Source organism: Eubalaena glacialis, chromosome 11, assembly GCF_028564815.1.
Source record: "Eubalaena glacialis isolate mEubGla1 chromosome 11, mEubGla1.1.hap2.+ XY, whole genome shotgun sequence".
Taxonomy (NCBI): domain Eukaryota; kingdom Metazoa; phylum Chordata; class Mammalia; order Artiodactyla; family Balaenidae; genus Eubalaena; species Eubalaena glacialis.
The window spans coordinates 109,515,173-109,539,212 of NC_083726.1; the positions used below are offsets into that span (position 1 = coordinate 109,515,173).

The 24,040-nt window shown below is 38.0% G+C and overlaps 1 protein-coding gene across 5 annotated transcripts in view; it reads right to left on the bottom strand.

Annotated features, from left to right (window-relative positions):
* The window catches only part of RIMKLB (ribosomal modification protein rimK like family member B), a 122,076-nt gene that overhangs the window by 14,421 nt on the left and 83,615 nt on the right, over nt 1-24,040 (bottom strand). For all 5 annotated transcript variants that reach the window (XM_061205545.1, XM_061205544.1, XM_061205543.1 and 2 more), the window contains exon 2: nt 12,855-13,088. In XM_061205545.1, the coding sequence (XP_061061528.1) occupies nt 12,855-13,029 (175 nt within the window). In that variant the 5' untranslated portion in view covers nt 13,030-13,088. The remainder of the gene's footprint in view (nt 1-12,854; nt 13,089-24,040) is intronic.

The following is a 24,040-nucleotide window of genomic DNA, read 5'->3' on the forward strand; positions in this document are numbered from 1 at the left end:
ACCAGCAGCAGCAGATTTCTGCAATCCTACATTTTCCCATTTCCTGGGCTTTTGTGCTGACTTGCCTCAAAAGGAAGATCTAAACAGCATTTTACTTGAAATCAGAAAAAAGCCTAGTGACCAAATTGGGAGTTAAAAGGGGACATGGAGAATGGGAAAGGTGAAAAGGGAACCCAGTTTACGGCAAAAGATGCTGCCTCTGGATGTAGATATGAAAGATTCTGGTGATAACATCAAAGTAGAACTATTCTGTAATAGTTGAAGTACGGATGGGAACTATACAGATGTGTATATACAATACACATGTGTATTACAGGTGTGTAAAATAATTCATATCTGGTAGTGTGGAGTGTGTGTGTGCTTACAGAAGGAATCAGCCCAAGACTTAATACCTAAAGAAATGGGGATGTATAGGCTGAAAAAAGAAAAAGAAAAAATGGAAATTCCTAGGACTGGATTTGATGAATCTCAGTGAAGGGACATGAGAAGGAAGCAAAAACCTGAGGAAAAATGAGTCAAAAAAACAGGAAAATCTAGTTTTAAGTAGTAATATGAAAAATAAGAAAGTCAGGGTTACCTGGAGAGAACAATCAAATTCATTAAATGAAACAGAGGTAAAACAAAGATTGAGTTTGGGAAAACTTGAGTGATCAGGAAAAGAGACACTGTCAACTGTCAAGAGAAAATTCATCGATTATGACATTATCTTCTCATTTCCCTAAAATGGAGACACTTTTTGCTCCTTTTAAGAAAGGGTATAGAGAAGGCAATGTGTTCCACTCTCGGTCTGCTGCCAACGGAAATTGGGAATATGGGAGTACTTTATCCAAAGCACAGTCAGATCTGCATAGTATACTATATGGGCATTATTGAGGATGGAAAGAAATTCAATGCCTCCTGTAACAGAAACAGACACTTTATTATCCTAGACAAGCAGAAGGTGATCCGAGGCTGCCCAGAAAGAAAGGCAGGTACTGATGAATGTGAGCCAAAAAAAAAAGGCAAAGTATTACTGATCTCTTGAGTAATCTTAGTAAATACCACTCATCTTTGATGCAGAGCTTATAAAACTGAAATATAGGGAGAATGACTCTTTTCCTTAGATCCCTGTTATTCATTATACACACGCACAATTCCACTCTACTCATTGTGAAAACAGCTATTCCAATTGAATGTGCTCCCAGTCAGCTTTGTTTTCAATTCCACTTCCTCAAGCGTATACTGTCTTTTTTGCTCATCATCTTAAACAGCAACTTATGAAACTATTCATCTAGTTTCGTTTCATACTGGGATAGAAATTTCAATATAAATATTTTGGGTAAGTTTTGAATTAAGTGTATGATTAAACATTAAAAGCCAATAAATAATGAGTTAACCTTAGAATAGCAATGGGGTTGGGAACAATTTTTGTTCCTACGTTTTTTAGATAAAAATGTATTATGTATTAAAAGGCTGCTACTCTTGTCAAGGCAGAGTGAGAAGGTGCTGAGGGCTGATTATTCTCCCAAGTTGAAAGATTCCTTTGGGATATTAATAATCTCCTTGCCAGTAATTAAGTGGGAAATCTCTCATGTAGCCTGCTCTACACCTGTGCTTTTTGAAACTAGTTTGGCTACACGATAAGTACTAGGTGTTTTTATCCTCAGGAAATAAGGATAGGCTTATCTGCTGACTGGCATTTCTTTTTCTTCCATCCTTTAGTATTCCAGAGGATTTACCAGAGCCTCTGGAATCATCTTAAAGCTAACAAATTTTAAGAATTTAAACTGGAAGTTTCCAGTGAAGGAGCTATTTGTACACAATTAAAAAGCTACACAGTCTCTGTGCCAAAAATCAAGGACGCACTCAAAGATTAAGACAGATGAGTTACTAGAACACGGGAGACAGCCTTAAAGACCTTTCATTTAGCCAAATTTCAAAGAAAAATAAAACTACTACCAATGCAAAAAAAGCTCATTAATCTATAATGATAATGGAGAAGGGAGGCTCATTTGCTATCACTTGAGGAGCTATTACATAAATCTGTATTCTAAAAACTGGTAGGGACTTCCCTGGTGGTGCAATGGTTAAGAATCCGCCTGCCAATGCAGGGGACGCGGGTTCGAACCCTGGTCGGGAAACTAAGATCCACATGCCACAGGGCAACTAAGCCTGCGTGCCACAACTACTGAGCCCATGTGCCACAACTACTGAAGCCTGCGCACCTAGAGCCCGTGCTCTGCAACAAGAAAAGCTACCACAATAAGAAGCCCACGCTCTCCGCAACTAGAGAAAGCCCACACGCAGCAACAAAGACCCAACGCAGCCAAAAATAAATAAATTTATTAAAAAAAAAATAAATAAAAACTGGTAAATAATGAGGAAAAATTACATTTATGCCCCCATTTCAGGAGGAGCTATTTATCACCAGTAGGAAAAGGTCTTCTTTAGAGAAGAATGCCAATTAATATAGAAGGAATAGCAAAATTAGAAAAATCACCATTTTGCAAATCCCAATGAAATATCAAAATATCATTACAAGGAAAGGTGGATGGGATATCTGTATAGTGCCAAAATATCAAAGAATTGCTAGGCAAAAGATAAAAACAGATTTTTCTAACAGACCATGCAGACACTACCTGTCCCAGTGATCAAACTTATCCTCGACAGTGGCACAGACTATCATTTTGGGCCTCCTGGAAGGATGCACTATTAAGTATCCATGGTCAACTAAGAGGTAACTGTGTGCACAAAACACATGAACTCTATCTAATCATGCCAACTCACAGGAAGCTTCAGGAGGCAGACATCACAAGAAAACCATCACACAAATCCAGGATATGAGACATTGTTCTGATCACTTCAAAAAGCTGATGTCACTCTAGAAATAAAGATGGGAAGACTGTCTAGAGTTAGAAAGACTAAGTAGACATTACATCCAAATACAATGCATGAACCTTATAGAGCCTGATTTGAAAATAATAACTGAAAAAGGTGTTTTGGAATCAACTGCGACAATCTGATTCTAGAGTATATATGAGATGATATTAAAGAGTTTACTTTTCTTCGGCGTGCTAATTGTGTTGGCTGACAGGGAACAATATCCTTATTTTTTGGCCTCAGATACTGAAATATTTAGGGGTGAACATTAAGATAGCTACTTGTATTCAAAAGATAATGACTCTCTCAAAAAGCTGTGTGTAATGTACATAATGTTTATACATACTAGGAGAAAGAGATATTAAAGAACTATGACAGGGGGTTACTACTGAACACTCAAACTAGGTAGCAAGAATATACCTGTTCATAATTCTAGTCTTTCAACTTTTCTCTTCGTTTAAAATTCTTAATGAAAACCCGATTTGGAGGGGAGAACCCAAGACGTATCAAATTCTTAAGTATTCTCTAAAGAGAACTGATGCTGGTCATTCCAGTTTCAAAATCTCTCGGTTTTGCTGCTCAGCTTTTCACTTTTTTTTTTTTTTAAATGCTTTCTCATCCTTTCTCTCACCAAAAGCCCATTTACTATTCTGCCAGTGAGCCATCTCCCTTGCCATTTATGTTTCAAGTGGTACTACTGCAGTAAAAACTTTATATTAGTTCATCTTGGAAGGGGGGAGGAGGGAAGACTAACTGAAAGCTAAAGTAACTTGCTAAAGGCAGTCAAAACCAAATTTAGGACAAGAAATCTAACCTGTTCTTTCTCAGGCTGTGAGTTCTACTTAGAAATAGCAAGGAGTCAGGGTAAGAGATTTATAACTTCTGAGCTCCCTACTTCCAGCTAAATTCACATAACAAACTTTAGTTGTTTAGGTCAATAATCCAGAATGCTAATCCATTACTTAACTGACAAAGCTATTAAATTCACCACCACATGTAAAATAAAAAGAGCTATATTAACAAAAAAGACGAGATAATTCTGAACGTTTTAAAATACTCAACTCACTATAAATCTATTTATCAATTAATCTATCTTAGGACATTAAAAAAAGATTGCCGCAAGAGGGCTTAGGTCACACAGAACTGGTGCCTACTATAAATGCAAAACTGTCTTCACATGAGAATTGTCCTCCTAAACTTTTTTTTAAAAAAATCACTGGCTTGGGACTTCCCTGGTGGTCCAGTGGTAAAGAATCTGCCTTCCAATGCACGGGACGCGGGTTCGATCCGTGGTCGGGAAACTAAGATCCCACATGCCGCGCGGCAACTAAGCCTGCGCGCCCCAACTATTGAGCTCTCGCATCTCAACAAGAAAGCCCAAGTGCCGCAAACTACAGAGCCCATGCGCTCCGGAGTCCACACGTCACAACTAGAGAGAAGCCCACGCACTGCGAACAAGAGCCTGCGTGCCATAAGGCAAGATCCCGCATGCCTCAACGAAGATCCCATGTGCTGCAACTAAGACCCGACGCAGGCGGGGGGGGCGGGGATAAACAAATGAATATTTAAAAAATTATCACCTTAAAAAAATCACTGGCTAGTTTCCCCCACCAGGTCCCAAAAATGTAGGATGAAAAGTAATTACCCAAATTTTGAGGAGAATAGGACAACTGGTAATGGAAATTTACAGTACCAAGGGTCAGATAATTCTCAAAAGAGTTATATAAAACACTAAAAGTCTTTATTAAGGCTGGGTTAGAACTCATACATCTAAATTATCAAATATCAAAAACAAGAATAAAAGAATCCATTCTTTTGAGAATATATATGCCTTCTCTATCTGCTTACCTGCTTCCTACGAAGATATATTTTATGTTTCCTATCAAACTACCCCTGTTTAACATCCTCAGCAATCCTTTTCCTGTCCAATTTGCTTCCAAGCCTTATCTCACTATTAATCCCAGGTAGCAAGAAAATTTTTCTCTTCAATGGTATGCTCTTTGGGGAATGATAAAGAACCAATAAAATTCCTTTCCCAGGTTCATCAGTGGTACTGAAAGAAACAAAAGGAAGTCTACTATAACAGTGTGTCTCATTACCACTGAGCACTGCCGCTTTGCAGCTGACCATCATGTGTTTGAAAAAAAGAGAGAGAAAAGGAGAAAGAGATGAGGAAAATCAGATTATGACTGTCTGTTTTAAAAACATCTTTTATTGAAGGTAATGACTGGCTAGCTTCTGCTCTAAGTACCTTTAAAAAATGCAGAATCTGGGGGTCAAGACAACCGACCCTACCCCAAAAAGCAGGTAGGACACATCAAATGTAGAAAAATGTGATGCCACTAGCTAAATAATTCTAATTAATCTTACTTTTATAAATGCTGGCATTCAAGCTCTGCATGTTTGAGTACATTCTCTTTACCTTTTCTATAGATAGAAAAAAATGGCTCAGGAGAAAATATTTCATGAAAGTGATAAAAAGATAAAATACCCTTAAAGGACTCATCCACTTATCCACTCATTCTTTTATTCATTCAAAAACATTGAGCATCTATTTTAAGATACTCTGAGCCTTGGGATAAAGTCCTAACCCCACTTAAACAGTTTTGAGGAGGATGATGGCGGAAAGTGCATGTTAAGTATTTGATAAAGATTGGCACATAGTAAGTAGTTAATAATTGTTAGTGGCTATCAATTACTCTTAGTTTACAATGGTGGGTTGGGGTAGGCTGACGGCACATGTGGTAGCTGTTGATTCTTCATCTCCTTTTTTTTCTCAACTCCCAAGCAAACTTGATTTATTTGATATCTGATGCATAAGGTCTCAGTATTAGAAGCAAAAAGATATATTTCTATTTTGCTAACTTAACATGAAAACTATGAATTTTTTTCTTACTATTATCCAAATATGAAATGTTATATCTAACCAAAATTACATTTTCTTCCCCCATAAGATAGCAATCTATACTGAAATAGTTTAAAAGAAAACTATATAGAAGAGAAGTGGGGAAATGTATCATTTAGGTCGCTATTAATGAAACCAGCCATAAAAATTTACTGCAGTCTCCCAGCAACAGACTAATGTAAAAAAGGGGAGAGTGTAAGCAAAGTATCTTTGTGATATCCTTTAAATGTCAAGTCCCTGTCCACTTTGAATAAGAGTAAACTTTTTAACAGTGGCTCCAGGTTAAAGACAAATATTTATATCAGTCTGTTCTAACCTCCTTTTGGCAATCGAGAGCAGGTGACCTAACTACATGATATCTAGAAATTTCTCTACTTATCAAGGAGAGAATTTACCAGCAGACTTAATTTAGCAGTATCAAGACAACCAGTCTGACCAACTGCAAAACAGTTTAGTTTAAAAACTAAATCAGCCAGGATAGCTAGATCTAACTAGTTCTAAAGCAGAAGCTCTTTTCATTATATCACATGAATTCCCTCCAAAGCCCTAGCAGCATGACAGCTGGAAGACTCCTTTCAACAAGAATATACTCTAATGGTTAGGTTAGACCTATAATCCTAAATACTGGAAAGCCCCTGAATTTTGTTATTTGCCTTGAAGGAAGAATTTAGAGATTTGAGCTCCTCATCATTCCTTTGCTTTAAGTTCCCCAATGCCTTCAGAAGGCCATTCAGTCTGTTTCCAAATCCCTCATACTCTAAAAAAAGTTTCCTGTGGCAGTACCTAACAGATTCCAAGGCTTTATCTTCAAAAAGACCATGATTCCAAGTGAATACAAGTAATTACTTAATTACCAGTTTCACCACTGTGTACCATGGGTTATGAGATCCCCACTCTGAAATAAGAAAGGTAGTATTAATTGCTTTCTGCCCTATCTATGCCAAGTAACCAAGTCTCTGAGCGTCTGTTTTTGGCAATATGTTCTCTGGAATTAATTTCTGTAATGGGGAAGGTTATTTGATTTGTAAGCAATTAAAATATCTCTAGTTAACCTGAGCAAGAAACAACCTATAATCTCATCAAAGTGCCATACCAAAAATGATTAAATTCCAAACTTTCTCCATCTATCCTTGAGTCAAAAATTTTCATCAGTTCCAACGTTCTCTCCATTTATTTTAATTTTATTAAGAAAACTCCTAAACAGAAAATAAAAATACTATAATGAATCCAATGTACCATCACCTACTTTCAATTATCAATACATGGCCAACCTTGTTAGAGTCAGAGTAGTCTAGCTCATCCCCGTCCTCTTGAACCTTTTCTTTTCCCTAAAGGTAACCATACTTGGAAAATTATGATTTATCCTTCTATTAACTATTTTTTAAACCAGCAAAAGTTACAGTCACATACCTATCCTCCCCTTAGAAAATAGTATATGCCCTTTTTCCTAACAATAATTTCACTTAACATTGTTGTATTTTATGAAGTAGGTTTTCAGCATGTATCTCAAAATAAGGACTCTTGGGCACATACATTTTCTTAACTGGGACACAAGAAGCACTAATCAAAAAATAAGAAAAAATAAACCGTACTTAATTAAATTTAAAAACTGTCACTGACCAGAAGATGCCATTAACAGAGTGAAAGAGGCAAGCCATGGAGTGAGAGAAGATATTCACAGTACATGTATCCAGTAAGAGACTTTTCCCCAGAATATAATACAAGACTACAAAACAAAAAGAAAAAGAGACACACACCAATTAAAAATGAGTACAGAGAGGATTCCGGGAAGATGGAGGAGTAGGGAGCATCAGGACTCTGTCTTGCCACCTAAACAACAAATGCATTGTCAATCTGTTGAAGGATAATGAAGGAAAATACTGGCATGGTAAGTGCAGTTAATTTTCGTCAATTTCAGCTCTAGAAAAGTAGCAACTACCCATCCCCCATTCTTTAGCAATACTGCACTTGGTTCTGGAGCAGCTGACATGTCTTGCAGGAGTCAGGGTGGTCTATAAGGACACTGCCCTCCAAATATCCGGCATCTCTGCTCTGATGGCTGGATGCAGCTTCTGATCAGAGGTGCAGACAAAGAGGCCAGCAGCCATTTTTGTTGCATCACTCCTCCCACTTTTACAAGCCACTCCCCTTCCAGCTGAAGTCACTTCCAGGGGACTTTATTTCTTCAAATATCCTCTTTGCCCCTTTCTCCCTTGTCATTTTTCCCCTCTCAGAAGCCATACACTAAACACTAGGACATTCAACTGCACATATGGGGAAAATTTAAAAAGTGACTGCAAGTGCCTAGGGAAAGGTTCAGAAAAGACCTTAAAAGACATTAAGATTGCACCTTAGGCTGATCTGAAGTACAGAGACAGCCTATGACAATCAAAACAACAAAAACAGTAAACAAAAAACAGCAAACCCTGGGGAAGGGGGAGACTGATTTCCATAGTTTCCACATTAGATTCAAATGTGCAGAATTCAACAAAAACCCACAAGGCATACAGAAAACCAAGAAAGTATGGCCACTAAAAGGAATGAAATAAATCAACAGATACCATTCCTGCAGTCCTAATTAATGGCAGAGAGATTAGACAAAGACATTAAAAGAAACTACCTTAAAGATGCTCAAAGAACTAAAGAAAGATGTGAAGAAAGTCAAAGAAACAATGTGTGAACAAAATGTTAATACCAGTAGACAGAAAACATAAAAAAGAAACCAATAAGTAATTCTGGAGCTGAAAGGTACAATAACAGAAATGAGAATTCACTTAGAGGGATTCAAAGCAGATTTGAGCAGACAGAAGAATCAGTGAACTTACACATTGTGGGAGTCCCAGGAAGACTGGGGCGGGGAGGCGGGGGGTGGGGGGGAGTTGTGCAGAGATAATATTTGATGAAATAGTGGCTGAAAACTTCCCAAATTTGATGAAAGACATGAATATAAACATCTAAGAAGCTCAACAGTCTCCACCTTATGAACTCAAACAGACACATGTTGATACACTATACTTAAACTTTCAGAACCCAGGACAAAGAGAGAATTTTGAAAAAAGCAAAACAGAAGCAAATCATCACATTCTATGGATCCTCAATAAAATTATCAGCAGATTTCTCATCAGAAACTTTGGAGGCCAGAAGACAGGGGGCTAATACATTCAAAGTGCTAAAAGAAAAACTGCCAACCAAAACTCCTACATCCAGCAAAACTCTAATTCAAAAAAGAGGGAGACACTACCACTGGCATTTTTCACAGAACTAGAACAAAAAATTTCACAATTTGTGTAGAAACACAAAAGACCCCGAATAGCCAAAGCAAGCTTGAGAAAGAAAAACAGAGCTGGAGGAATCAGGCTCCCTCACTTCAGACTATACTACAAAGCTACAGGAATCAAGACAGTATGGTACTGGCATAAAAACAGAACTATAGATCAATGGAACAGGATAGAAAACCCAGAGATAAAGCCACGCACATATGGTCACCTTATTTTTGATAAAGGAGGCAAGAATATACAGTGGAGAAAAGACAGCCTCTTCAATAAGTGGTGCTGGGAAAACTGGACAGCTACATGTAAAAGAATGAAATTAGAACACTCCCTAACACCATACACAAAAATAAATGGATTTATTTATTTATTTAATCAAAATGGATTAAAGACCTAAATGTAAGGCCGGACACTATCAAACTCTTAGAGGAAAACATAGGCAGAACACTCTATGACATACATCACAGCAAGATCCTTTTTGACACACCTCCTGGAGAAATGGAAATAAAAACAAAAATAAACAAATGGGACCTAATGAAACTTAAAAGCTTTTGCACAGCAAAGGAAACCATAAACAAGATGAAAAGACAACACTCAGAATGGGAGAAAATATTTGCAAATGAAGCAAATGACAAAGGATTAATCTCCAAAATTTACAAGCAGCTCATGCAGCTCAATATCAGAAAAACAAACAACCCAATCCAAAAATGGGCAGAAGACCTAAACAGACATTTCTCCAAAGAAGATATACAGATTGCCAACAAGCACATGAAAGAATGTTCAACATCATTAATCATTACAGAAATGCAAATCAAAACTACAATGAGATATCATCAGACACCGGTCAGAATGGCCATCACCAAAAAATCTAGAAACAATAAATGCTGGAGAGGGTGTGGAGAAAAGGGAACCATCTTGCACTGTTGGTGGGAATGTAAATTGATACAGCCACTATGGAGAACAGTATGGAGGTTCCTTAAAAAACTAAAAATAGAACTACCATACGACCCAGCAATCCCACTACTGGCCATATACCCTGAGAAAACCATAATTCAAAAAGAGACATGTACCAAAATGTTCATTGCAGCTCTATTTACAATAGCCAGGACATGGAAGCAACCTAAGTGTCCATCAACAGATGAATGGATAAAGAAGATGTGGCACATATATACAATGGAATATTACTCAGCCATAAAACAAAACGAAATTGAGTTATTTGTAGTGAGGTGGATGGACCTAGAGTCTGTCATACAGAGTGAAGTAAGTCAGAAAGAGAAAAACAAATACTGTATGCTAACACATATATATGGAATCTAAGAAAAAAAAAAAGGTCATGAAGAACCTAGGGGCAAGACGGGAATAAAGACACAGACCTACTAGAGAATGGACTTGAGGATATGGGGAGGGGGAAGGGTAAGCTGGGACAAAGTGAGAGAGTGGCATGGACATATATACACTACCAAACGTAAAACAGATAGCTAGTGGGAAGCACCCGCATAGCACAGGGAGATCAGCTCAGTGCTTTGTGACCACCTAGAGGGGTGGGATAGGGAGGGTGGGAGGGAGGGAGATGCAAGAGGGAAGAGATATGGGAACATATGTATATATATAACTGATTCACTTTGTTATAAAGCAGAAACTAACACACCATTGTAAAGCAATTATACTCCAATAAAGAGGTTAAAAAAAAGAAAAAAGAGGGAGAATTTAAGACATTCACAGAAAAGCAAAAGTTGAGGGAGTTCGTGAACCTGTAAGGTGAAATGAAAGGACATCTGCCAGTAACTCAAAGTTGTATGCAAAAAATAAATGTCTCAATAAAGGTAAATAAATGGGCAATTAGAAAAGCTAACATTACTGTAACAATAGTTTGTAACTGTACTTCAGAATTTAGAGACTAATATAATTCAAGAAAAAATAAACAATCATTAGTATAAAAGCTAGTATTGCTATAACTTTCGTTTGTAACTCCCACTCTTGTTTTCTATATAACTTGAGACTGGTGCATTTAAAAGGATTATCAGTTTATGTTTTCGGCCACAAAATGAATAAAGGTGTAATTTTGTGACATCAACAAATGAAAGGGGTGGAGACAGAGTGGTAAAGGAGCAGAGTGTTTGCATGGTACTGAAGTCCATCTGGTGTAAATTCAAATTAGAGGAGTATAACATAAGGATGTTAAATGTAATCCCCATGGTAAACGCAAAAAGTAAATGAAATATACACAAAAGGAAGTAAAAGGAATGTAAAGATTTCTACAAAAATGTCAACTAAACACAAAAGAAGACACTAATACAGGAGACATCAATAAAATCGGCAAAACTTTATCTAGATGGACTAAGAAAAAGAGGGAAGACTCAAGTTACTAAACTCAGAAATGAAAGGGGGAACATTACTACCGATTCTACAGAAATAAAAAATATTATAGGAGAACGCAGCGGTCCTCTCATCCACAGTTACCGCAGTTAACTGTGGTCCAGAAATATTAAGGTGTACTGAAATATATGAGCAAAGACAAAGAAACAGCAATGAGCATAAATGACACTGAGCTTTCATAGTGAACATACTGATCCAAGGCAAACAATACAGACTAATAAGAGACAAGGTTGGACAAATGGTCTATCTGCAACATTTACAGCAGAGTTAACAATATGTGAGAAGAGGGATTTTATTCTAATTTCTCCACTTAATTCTTCAAGAGTCTGTTTCCTCACCTGTAAAATGATAATATTACCTTCCCTACAAGATGGTATGAGATTTAAATAATTCAAAATATGCGAAATGTAAAAAAAAAACCTAGAAATTCCTGGATTTATGGGACATGCATCAATGAAAAGTCTTTAAAATAAGATTAGATTTAATGTTATAGGGAAGTAGAGAGTTTCTGAAGGTTTTATCATGTTAAGATGATAAAAGTAGTGTTTAATGAATGAGAAAGGGCTAGAAAGGAAAGACTTTTGAAAAAGACATAAAGGGCTGTTGCGGCATTAAAATTTGGGGCCCTAAGATCCTGACCCAGGACAGTAAGAAGTAGAAGTCAGAATAGCTGTGGCTTGGGGGGAAAAAAAGCAACAAAATTTTGTGGCATAAATGGCTCTTAAGGATGAATTAGGTCAAAAGAGACAGAGACAGAAAAACTGAAATAAGCCCATGAGCGAAATTACCTTAAAAGCAGATCTGTACTCTGCATTATTAATTCTCACAATAACCACCTCTCCCTAATAGAAAGGACCAATTTAGCCGTAACAAATCCTTTTACAAAGCTTAAAGATTCCTGCAAGTCAGTCCTAAAGAATTTCTACGCATTTCCAAAATATCTTCCCCTAGTAATCTGAAAACAATATGAACTACTGAAAATATTAAAAATACTTATCACCAATTAAGTCAAATCATTTGGACACTTTTATCCAGAAAGAAAAGCTGTATTTAACGCCATACATGTAAAGTATCTTATAAAGAAAAAAGAAAATGAGAATTACACATGGATTTTGATCAATTTACTAGAAGGACCCGGATGGGGCACAAATTCCCTTAGAGGCACCTTATAAACAAGGCATTTTAAAAACAGAAAACAATAATGGAAGAAAACTAGTAGGTAATCTTCAATTTCCCTCCCAACTATTTCCTAAATAATACAATAAAGGGTTTAACAAATACCGGTGTTGCCATTTCTTCCATAAAATATACTAGATTTTTAGACTAGATGATACTTAGTAATAATAAGGCTATTAACAAATCCTTTGCCCTAATTATTCCTAAAACATGCAGAGTCACCAAATTCTAAGTAAAAATCCAAAGAAGTTACTTAACTGTAGACTTACCCAGGTTTCCTTGCTCGACTGTTATCACCACCTCATCCATCACCACAGCCCTAAAGTCCAGTTCCTCCTCACAACATTTGGCCTTTAATGCTCGCAAGATCTCTTTTTGGGGATAGTCTTCCCTGATTCGACGATCTGTCAAAAACCACAACTTGGCAGCCACAGAGCTACACATCTTGCTCTGCCTGTTCTTCCTTTTCTGGGATTACTTCCTCCTGAATAGACTCTTTCTAGCTGGAAAAGAAGATATACATACAAAGTAAATCGAGAAACCTACTCAATTTTTTGCTTTCACACAAATCACACCATGATTATATACTAGCTATGAAAAACAGGAACTATACCCCGTCTTTTCCGTCACTACAAACTCGAACAAATTATGTATATTCATGTATCTATAGTTATTGTTCAATTATCTTCATTTCATATATGTATAGTTTCTTATAAACATTTATAGGTATGTTTAAAAATCAGATGGTAGCACATATTACTAGATGAGCATCAACAATGACGTCATTCACATAGCAACTTCAGTCAAAATAAGTAATTTGAGAATGTGGGGAAAAAATTTTAAACAACTGCCAAAGTTATTTAAATAAATGCCAAAGTTCATTCACTAAAATTTGTTTTTCAGTCAGGAGACAGCATGCTCTTACTCACTGTTTTTATTCTATTTTTAAACAGAATTTTTCTTAAACAAACATAGCTTGTTTACTAGAATGTCACCAACAAAAAAAGAGAGTGCTGCTTCTCAGAGTTTATATCATGAGCAAGACAAATGAAAATTATTTTCATGAAAAGAAGAAAAAAGTTACAAGTTTTACTAACAAGCATAATAAGTGATTTCTAGTATTATCCCAGATGACATGGCAAACCTAACACAGAAGGACAGGACAAGGGCGAGGAATAGAGGAAGCAACGGCCATACAGATGGACGGCTGCCAGCATCACAGCAGCCGGAACTGGTCCCTTATACACTGTTCACGTGCTTTCCACAGTCTCAGCCAGAAGGGCCTGCTCCACAGATGCACACAGTAAGAGCAGAACATCATGGGACAGAGGCACTATCACACACATACACGTACACACGCACACACACCACCCCCTCCCTCAAGACCTTGACCTGTCCTGCCTACCACACCCACCCACCTGCCTGGGGACCCACAGTCTCAGTGGCATCAGGGGATTGGAGCTCAATTTACACACGAGGAATGTGGGATGTGGCCTTCCAGGCGAATGGAAAGGGTCTCACTCAGAAGGAAAAGCTCCACAAGTCACACCAGAGCATCTAATGTAGAGATGTCCAGTTTCCCTTGAGAGGGGAACTATAAAAATGCCCTTAAAATGTTTACAATGGCTAGGTTTTGAAACAACCTGTCACTGACCTCCAATACTCCGAAGTCACGTCTGTGCCTCCCCTGACACTTAGTTCTTGACCATTGTCTGTTCTATGATTGACTTCATTGCATGAAATTGCACTGCATTACCAGGGCAGCTGTGGACCCAGTAGAAATCACGATGGGATGTTATAGCCACTGGCAACTGGGAAGCAGTTATGGCATGTCAGCTTTCAGGAAAATGCCCAGGCCACAACCGTAACACAACATGGTGTTTTCAGTGATTCTATAACCAGACAATAAAAACACTCCAGGGCTGCAATCTCACAGTCATGCAGCAACTCCTAAGAGATGATGCCAATGGGCATATCCATCTTGTCTGGCTTCATGGCCACAGCCCTGATATCCTCATGTAAAGTTTGGGTGTTTCTACACTGGTGTGCAACCAACAACTAACTACAGGCTCATATTAGGCTCCCCATCGCCTTTCATTTTCTTTTTAATGAAAGGGCTCGAAATCCTCATGAACCTAGGGTTCTAAGAAATAAAATGATTCCCCTCTCTGTCTGGAAGACATGAACCAAAGGTAGAGAGCGCATCATTGGCCGCAACTGGACCACATTCTTTCAGGGGGGATGCCCACACCCCCTAATCTGGAACTGGAGGCATGCTCTCGCCCTGCAGAAGAAGTGGTGCCATGGGGGCTGTCACCTTGTCCTGAACTGAGGTATCTTCAGTTCGATCACGTAGAATACATTTTCTTTATCACCTTCAAAAGATTTTTGTGTTATGCCCTGGTTTTCCTGTAAAGATTTGTAGAGGTATGCGACACTGTATTCCAACTCAGTCTTCCTGTACAAGTAAATGACATCACCAGTTTCTAAAAGGCAAAGTGTGCTTAACAACCCTCAGCTGACTGGTGTTGGTATCTTCAAGTGACACCTGTCTAGATTTTTTATCTACTATAATTTTAGTCATCTCCAGAGACCAGTTTATTATTGCCAGGGAGTGAAAGGGCACAACCTCTTCTCTGCCCAGTGGTCCACCCCAGTTTCCACGGGAGGATAAGCGGCTGACCATCCTTGGTGCCCAGAGATGCTGCTGTAGTGGCTGTTTGCCTTTTTCAGACTGTTCCATTGGGATTCACATTTAACAATACTCAGGAAACAGGTAAAGACGCCAGCCGCAAAGCAGAGGCTCTGCATCTCCAACAGCCCACCTGGCCTGAAAGGCCACCAATGCATTCCTATAGGCCAGGCAGAGACCAACAGGTTGGTATCTCCTCCCTGACTATGATTTTAAAACATCTACTTTTCTCTTTTTTTTCCCCATCTGTTAACATCAAGGAAAAAGACAAAACAAAAAAGCTGATAAAAAGTCAAAAGCGTAACAGTAAACCTACACAGCCTAGGAGCCCAAAGTATGCCAATAAAAGGTCAGTACTGAAGTTCATATCATATCCACTGTTTTAAAAGACAGGAGGGACTTCCCTGGTGGTCCAGTGGTTGGGACTCTGTGCTTCCACTGCAGGAGGCATGAGTTTGATCCCTGGTCGGGGAACTAAGATCCCGCAAGCCACACAGCAATCAGTCAATCAATGACAGGAAAGAGTTCCCTGTAAAGTAAAATGGTTCCCCTTTTTTCCCCTGACATTTAAAGTAGTAGGTTTGGCTACCCAATAACATATCTGTAGGAAAAGAGTTTATTCTCCAACAGTGTAAGATCAATAGGGCATTTGCAAACGTCCACATATACACAGGAGTTGATTTTTCCTCTTAGAATAAAAAAAAAAAATCAGATCTATTAATTCTCTATTTTTTTATTTCTCCAAAAGTACCAAAGAAAATAATATATAAATATCAGATAATAAATAAATGCTAAACTAGCCTTTTTGAAATAAAGAGAAATCTATAAAATTTAATTTTATATTACAGTTTTCCCGTGAAAACTTCTGGATAAGCACACCAATTTTTATGACTGTCATCTTCAAATACTCCAGGCAAGGCTAATTAAATGAGAATCATAAACAAGGTGATTTCTTGTGAGGCCCCCTTCCCAGTGGTAATTATTCTGGTAAAGAAAAAGCAAAATCACAATCTACCATCTGACGATATTAAGGGCATCTCTTACTACTAGAAAAATTCTTTATTCCAGATAAGATATACCAAATGAACTTAGAATCAAAAGACTGAAAAAGAAAATATGTTGGAGAAGAGAATATATACATACTTAAATATAAAAACTAGAATTTACTCAATTTGGCAATAACTACAGCTGTACTTTCAATGACATCGTTCTGTCCTGGATGTGGATTAGGTTTGTACAGAAAAATAACAAATGTGTGAATAGGCACTCTTTCACTATTATTTCCTGTAACTCTTTTCTCCTGACAGCTTTCCCCCTGTACATAATCCCCAGGGCTTCATTCTTAAACCCTTCTTTCCTTTCTCTAGAAAAGTCATTCTCAGTCCAGTTTCAACTACTATCATTGACCTACTAAATGTATTTTTCCAACCAGGAGTTCAACTGAATTTCAGATCTTGTTTCAATATGCCTAAACGGGCATCCTTAACTAAATGCCACCCACTATTGCCTCAGTTAAGCAAGTAAAGTACTGCAGTACATATTTATTGAAAAAGATTCGACAAATCAGTGGACTTGCACAGTTCCAACCCACATTGTTCAAGGGTCAACTCTGTGTGTGTGTGATAATATACATATGTATGATAAATATATATATATACACACACACATATAATAAATAGATGCCATAACAGAAGCATAATGTTTAAAGATGTTGAATGACATGCCTTATCAAACTCCAAATACTGGGCTATTTTAAAACTAAAAGTTGAATGAACACTATTTCAAATTAAACCTCGGGTATTATAGTAACCATTTTACAGAGTAAGAAATGAAGATTAAGAGAGTTAAGAAATGCACCTAAAAAAATTTTTTTTAACTCAGTAATACTAGTAAGTAGCATAGCTTATATTTCCAGAGATTTTCTAAGTCCCAACAGTCTCCCTCCAAATCATACTACGTGCCTATATTGACTTTAATTGTACCTTTTAACACCTACTTTGTTATGCTTAAGGTTTTAAACCAAGGATCTGTTTATCAAGGCTTTTCTCTCAATCTCAATAAGTTCTAATGCTTCCCCGCCTCCCCAAAAAATCCAAAACACAACAAAACACAATCTGGGATACAAATGAAATTTTACCCTCTTTCCTTTCCTTGTCTTATCCAGTGTCTCTTTAGGAGGTGGATCTGAGTTACTGTTAGAAATGAGAATGAATGGGAATAAGAGGCAGAGGGACAAAAGCATTAAGAAGAAAGATGGGAGAAAGGTAGGAACACCCCATTGTGTGTGTGTGTGGGGGGGGTGCACTTATTAAAGGGGTACAGAAAATGAATGATAAAATGAAAATCTCAGAAGTCTCAGAGACAACCGATTAATAATGTTAAACCTGTTACCCATCATCCACTAAAAGTATGTCCCTTTGGGGCTTCCCTGGTGGCGCAGTGGTTGAGAATCTGCCTGCCAATGCAGGGGACACGGGTTCGAGCCCTGGTTTGGGAAGATCCCACATGCCACGGAGCAACTAGGCCCGTGAGCCACAACTACTGAGCCTGCACGTCTGGAGCCTGTGCTCCGCAACGGGAGAGGCCGTGACAGTGAAAGGCCCGCGCACCACGATGAAGAGTGGCCCCCGCTTGCCGCAACTAGAGAAAGCCCTCGCACAGAAACGAAGACCCAACACAGCCATAAATATAAATTAACAAATAATAATAAATTAAAAATAAATAAATAAATAAATAAAAAAGAATGTCCTTTTGAAACTTCGGTAGTTCCTCCACAATCTCATCCTTTAGCTAAGATGCCACTTTAAAAATATCACTGTCTGGGTGCCATTTTCCTTAGCACATTAACTTGAACTTAGACTGTAAGGCTGTGAAAGCAGGAGCAGGTTAGGTATTAATCAAAGTTGACTTTACAGTGACAGAAATGGATGACAGTCCCCTACTTATTCTTGAAAGAGTATACCTCAAAAACAGAGCAAACATCTAATTTTCCAAACTTTACATGACACATTCACTAATACTCTCTCCTTACAGCTCTTTCTATCATAATACTTTTTCTTAAAAAAACTATATACAAGATTTTACATGAAAAATGAGAGGATAACCATTTTCCTATACATACTCAATATGGTCCCTTGTACTCTTTTCTACTATATCTAAAGATATTGAAGGGAATTTGGATAAAGTAAATTCACTTTTGAGTAATTATATGTACCAAATACTGTGTTAGACAGTTTATTTGTATCTTCTCACTTAATCCTCACAATCATCCCTGTGACACATTATTGTCCTCATTGGGCAAGTGAGGCTGCACTAGCAGAGAGGTCACTTGTCTAAATTAGAAAGTGGTAGAAGAGCCCAGAGTCACTTCAAATTCCACACACTCTATGGCAGAGACTGCCACCTGCCTACCAATATCCACTTTCCGGGGCTTCCCTGGTGGCGCAGTGGTTGAGAATCTGACTGCCAATGCAGGAGACACGGGTTCGAGCCGTGGTCTGGGAAGATCCCACATGCCGAGGAGCAACTAGGCCCGTGAGCCACAACTACAGAGCCTGCGCGTCTGGAGCCTGTGCTCCGCAACAAGAGAGGCCGTGACAGTGAGAGGCCCGCGCACCGCGATGAAGAGTGGCCCCCGCTCGCCGCAACTAGAGAAAGCCCTCGCACAGAAACGAAGACCCAACACAGCCAAAATAAATAAATAAATAAATAAAAATTAAAAAAAAAAAAAATCCACTTTCCACTTACTCTTCTGTAGTAACAGATCTGATATTTACCTGAGCACAATGCCATATGACTAAGAGACTGCATTTGTATTCCGTAGGCTTTCTTGCAACTAGATATGGTCGAAGAGTGCTGAGCCAAAGTACTGCACTCCAACTTCCAGGAAGCATGCTAAAGAGATGTACTCTTCCTTGGCCCTTCCTCCATTCTGCTACCTGGAATGTGGGTGTCATGGCTACACCTCCAACAACCATCTGGACAGAGGACAAGAGTCGACCCTAGGAAAAGTGCAGCTACGTGTTAGAAGAACTTGAATCCCTGACAACTGCGCAGTGCTGTGGCCTTAAACTGCTTACTATCTCTTTTTCATGAGGAAGAAATAAACTTCCAACTCAATGATATTTTGGGATTCTTTATTATAGCCAAAAAAGATAAACTACTAAGTACACAAAACTAAGCATTCAACTGCATAATACATTCAATTAATATCTGAGTGCCTACTACGCACTCTCCCTAAAGATACCATGGTAAACAAAAGAGACAAACCCCCAGCTCCGAAAGAACTAAAAATGATCTGATGTTAAAATGTCATGAATAAGAAAAAATGCTCAACATCACTAAGCACTAAGAAATGCAAATAAAAACACAAAACTACCTCACAGGATGGTTACAATTAAAAAAAAAAAAAAAAAAACCCAGAAAATAACAAGTGTTGGGGAGGACGTGGAGAAACTGGAAGCACTGCCAACTGCCGGTGGGAATGTTAAATGGTGCAGCTGCTGCCAAAAACAGTATGGCGGTTCCTCAAAAAATTAAAAATGGAATCACCATACAATCCAGCAATTCCACTTTTAGGTATATACCCAAAAGAACTGAAAGCTGAGTCACAAAGAGGTATCTGTACACATATGTTCAGAGCAGCATTATTCACAATAACTAAAAGGTGGACGCAACCCACGTGTACATTTGACAGATGAATAATAAGCAAAATGCATGTATCAGAATCTAATGCCCTAAAAAGGCATTAGATTCTGATACATGCTTACAACATGAATGAACCTTGACGACATTATGCCCCACAATCTAAAGTACTCTAATTCACAGAAAGTAGAATGATGGTCGTTAATGGCTGGGGCATTTAAAGATTAGGGAGTTACTGTTTTATGGGTATAGGGTTTCGGTTATGCAGGCCGAAAGAGTCTGGAGATGGATATGGTGATGGCTGCACAATATGAATGTACTTAATACCACTAATCTGTTAAGACGGAAGTTTTGAGTGTATTTTACAATAAAAAGGAAACTGGAAAAGGAAAAAAATTGTCATGAGCAAATTAACATGCAAATGTTTACACATTCCCAACTAAAGGGTCAAAAAAATATGTTACCTTTACTTAAATAACCTGTAGCTTTGTTACTAAAATTCCCAAAATAGTCTGTGGTATAAACAAAACCTAAGTTTTCTCTGGAATCCAAATAACATTTCTAATGATTTCACTTAACAGAGAAATGTTACATCAGAGTATCTCTGGAATGTGGCACAAAATTTAAAAAATGTTCCTGAGATGCAATGCACAGTACAGCTCAAAGTTCATCACATTTAACATGTTAAATGTCAGGCCTTCCTTCAAAATTTTCTTTCTGTACACTATGCTGTAAAAAGGGTTGGGAAGCTGTTAACATATTCAAGAAGGCTTTGCAGATATGGCTAACTACATCACATGTCAAAGGAATAAGCTAACAACTGAGAACTCCATAGCATCAGGGAAGAATTCCAAGCTTGCTGTATTTGGGCAAACCTGCATGAATTTTCAAGATGTAGTTTTCTGATAAAGCATCAAAGTCTGAAATACTGCCAAATACGGGACAGCAGAGCAGTAAGACAGAACCGGTCTGATCTTATATAGCAAATCCATGCTCTATCTTGGAGACCTTATTTCTATATTTCTAAGAACATGAAGCTAAGAGCTAGTATCAGAAGTGGTGAAAAGAGAGAGAGATGGAGAGAGGGAAACAAAAAGGGGACTGTTAAGGAGCTGAATAGAGCAAAAACATTTAAGAAGTAGGTTTGGATTATTTTTTTTGATCACAAGTTGGTGGTGTGCTGTCACTTGGGAAAGAAAGGTAGTAAAAACAAAAACAAAACTTGGCATATCAACATTTACACAAATTTGTTCTGCTAATTCATCAATTCACAATCCAGTAGACTCCTCCAGACATTGCTGGGAGAAGTGATTGACAGGGGAAAGGACCAAACAGTAAAGTTTCCAAGTAATGAAAGACAATTTACCCAACATCTGTACCTAATCCGCCCCCCCTCCCCCACCCTCCATTCAACCTCTCTTGAAACAAGAGGACCAATGAAATTAGACAGTAAACTCTATGAGGACAGAATCCCCATCTGTTGTATTCTCTACTATTATCCCCAATGGGCAGCATAGAACCTCAAAAGGACATGGTTAAGGGTTAGGAGTTACTTTAAAGGACTTTGTTATGCTGAATTACAAAGGAGTATCAAAAAACCAGAGCTATTTTCAAAATTAAACACCAGGCAAATTGTACAACATAATATCTAAACGTAGCTGTTTAAAATTTAAAATTTTATTTTTTCAGTTTCCCATAAAAAACAAACAACCCAAAGCTATTGCTACTTTCTATCATCATTATACAACCTTTGTTAACAATTAAAGTGGGGCCTGGGGTTAGGGGCAGTTAAGGAGAGGAAAAAAGATATAAGCAGATGGGTTCCGTGCAGACCAGGCTCTAAGGGAGTAGATCTGGCTAGCTCTGTGACTTTTGTCCTCCAAGCCAATTTTGAAAGGGAAAAAACATTGGAAAAGAAAACACTGAAAATGACACCATGGCATCAGTTACCATGAAGCCAGAAAATCAGTCCTTTTCTGCAAACCAAACATTTACAGATACATATGGCACATAAATCTAAAATATATTATGTACAGATATTTTTGGAGGTACTATATTATTTCTTCACAACACTTAATATGACAAGCAGGAAAATTCCCAAGTAATGCAGGACAATTTACCCAACACCTGTATCTAATCTCCCCGATTGAACCTCTCTTGAAACAACTGCACATGCCAGTACAGCTAACATCTAAAAATACTTTCTTCATTGTTCTTATCACTATCTACCTACCCCTCAATAGCGTAACTATAACAATTCTAAAGGCTTTTTTCTCAAATGCTTATGACTTAATCCCACTTTCAGAGAATATTCTTTGTAAACTAATCAGCCATAAAATCTCTCTACAAATCCACCCCCAAAAAAACAGTCGTCAGCAAGCAACATACAATAACTCACCCTCCTTACTTTATGTTTGGTTTTCTCACTCTTCATGGGCTATTTGTGGGTACAGAAGTTCTTCCTCCACCCATTTTCTGTGTTTAGGTCTCTACGCCTACTCCCCAGAAGAAGATGATAAAAGCTATGTCCCAAAGTGTGGAACAACTCACTCTACTCTGTCCCATTCCCCTAATCTGTTCCAGTGTTCATGGTGTTCAGTCTTTTAGCTCATTGGGAGGGGAGAGGAATTGAGAGATCGATCAGTCTAGTGACTTACCCCAGTAGCAAACCCCATGTGAATACAAATTGGGGAAAGAAAGAATTGGGAGATAATGTAAAAGGTATGTTTCATCCTGTGCCCCAACAAAGTAATGCTTGAAGTTTGGCTGGTGTTCAGAGAAAAAAAGAATGTTCATTTTCAAACTTTCTTTACAGTATGGCTAAGAAGTGGTAGAAGATTTACAAGATATTGCTGGTATTTCCCTCTGGTGAGGAAGAGGGGACCGAATGAGAAGGGAAAATAAAAAAAGGATAATTTCTTCTTGTCACTCTCCCCTGCACCCCCAGATGCTGTCATATTCAATAGGAAACATGAAAAAAAAATTTAAAGCTATCCAACTAGAAACTAAGGTAAGTGGAATTTTAGCTCATAGCCAAAAGTCTGAAGGTTAGCTATACAGCTCCTTACCCCCTACAGGGGGAAAGGCAGGAAGAGAAAAGTGGCTCTTCACTGAGTAGAGGGCTGCATGTGACTCAATTTGCTGCTCCCCTTCTTGGCTCTGTTTTCAGAATCACACAGACTGCCTCCCTGCCTGACAAGCAGACTCCAGCACCTGGCGGGGGTAAGAGAAGACAAGAGAGAAAACAAGGGAGACAGAGAAAGAGAAAAACATCAACAGCCATGTTGCCAAACTAACAACTAAGTCTATGACACGAACGAAGGAAACTAATACCTAACCAAGATAGACTGGAATCAACAAAAGATTACGTCAAAACAAAACAGGCCTCCTCCCCGTTGACACACTAACTAAATCCAGTAACCATTATAAAAGAAATCTAACTATACTATGATTATATTAGAGCTTTTCATCCCAGAAGTTATGGTGACTCTCCATGACCAAAATTTCAGAGTGTTTTATTTCAAGTGAATATCTTAAAGTATTTGGACAATTGTTTAAGAAATCGTTTTTTTCTTTTTAAAAAGACCTTAGAACTATCCGATGCTATGAAATAAAATGAGATCTAAAGAAAATAACATTTACATTTTAATGGTTACAGTTAAAAATTAAATCATCCATAAATATAATCAAGCCCACAAAAGGAAAACCTTCCATATTAGGCTGCCCATGCAGTTTCCATACAGATTTCGAATTTAACCGAACTCCACAAAGGTGTGGGAACAATTCCTGTAATTAATGAGAAAACGGCACAAGCAAAGAATTTACATCGAGGTTACATTCAACACGGTTACTATAATAATCCCACTCAGAGAAGAGAATTAACGCCCCATCTCTATCCGTAAACACAAATGGGAGAAAATACAGGGGATGACAAATCTGCTATTAGCGATAAGGAAAAATTAGTAACGCAAATCTGAAGTTATTATCCCCTAACTACTTTGGATTTATTGCGGGGGGGGGGTGGTAAAGATCTGCATCATGGTCAAATGCTGTTAAAAAAAAATCAAACGAGACAAGCAATTATTGTCACCCATCTTATTCAGAGGGCTTTCAAAAGAA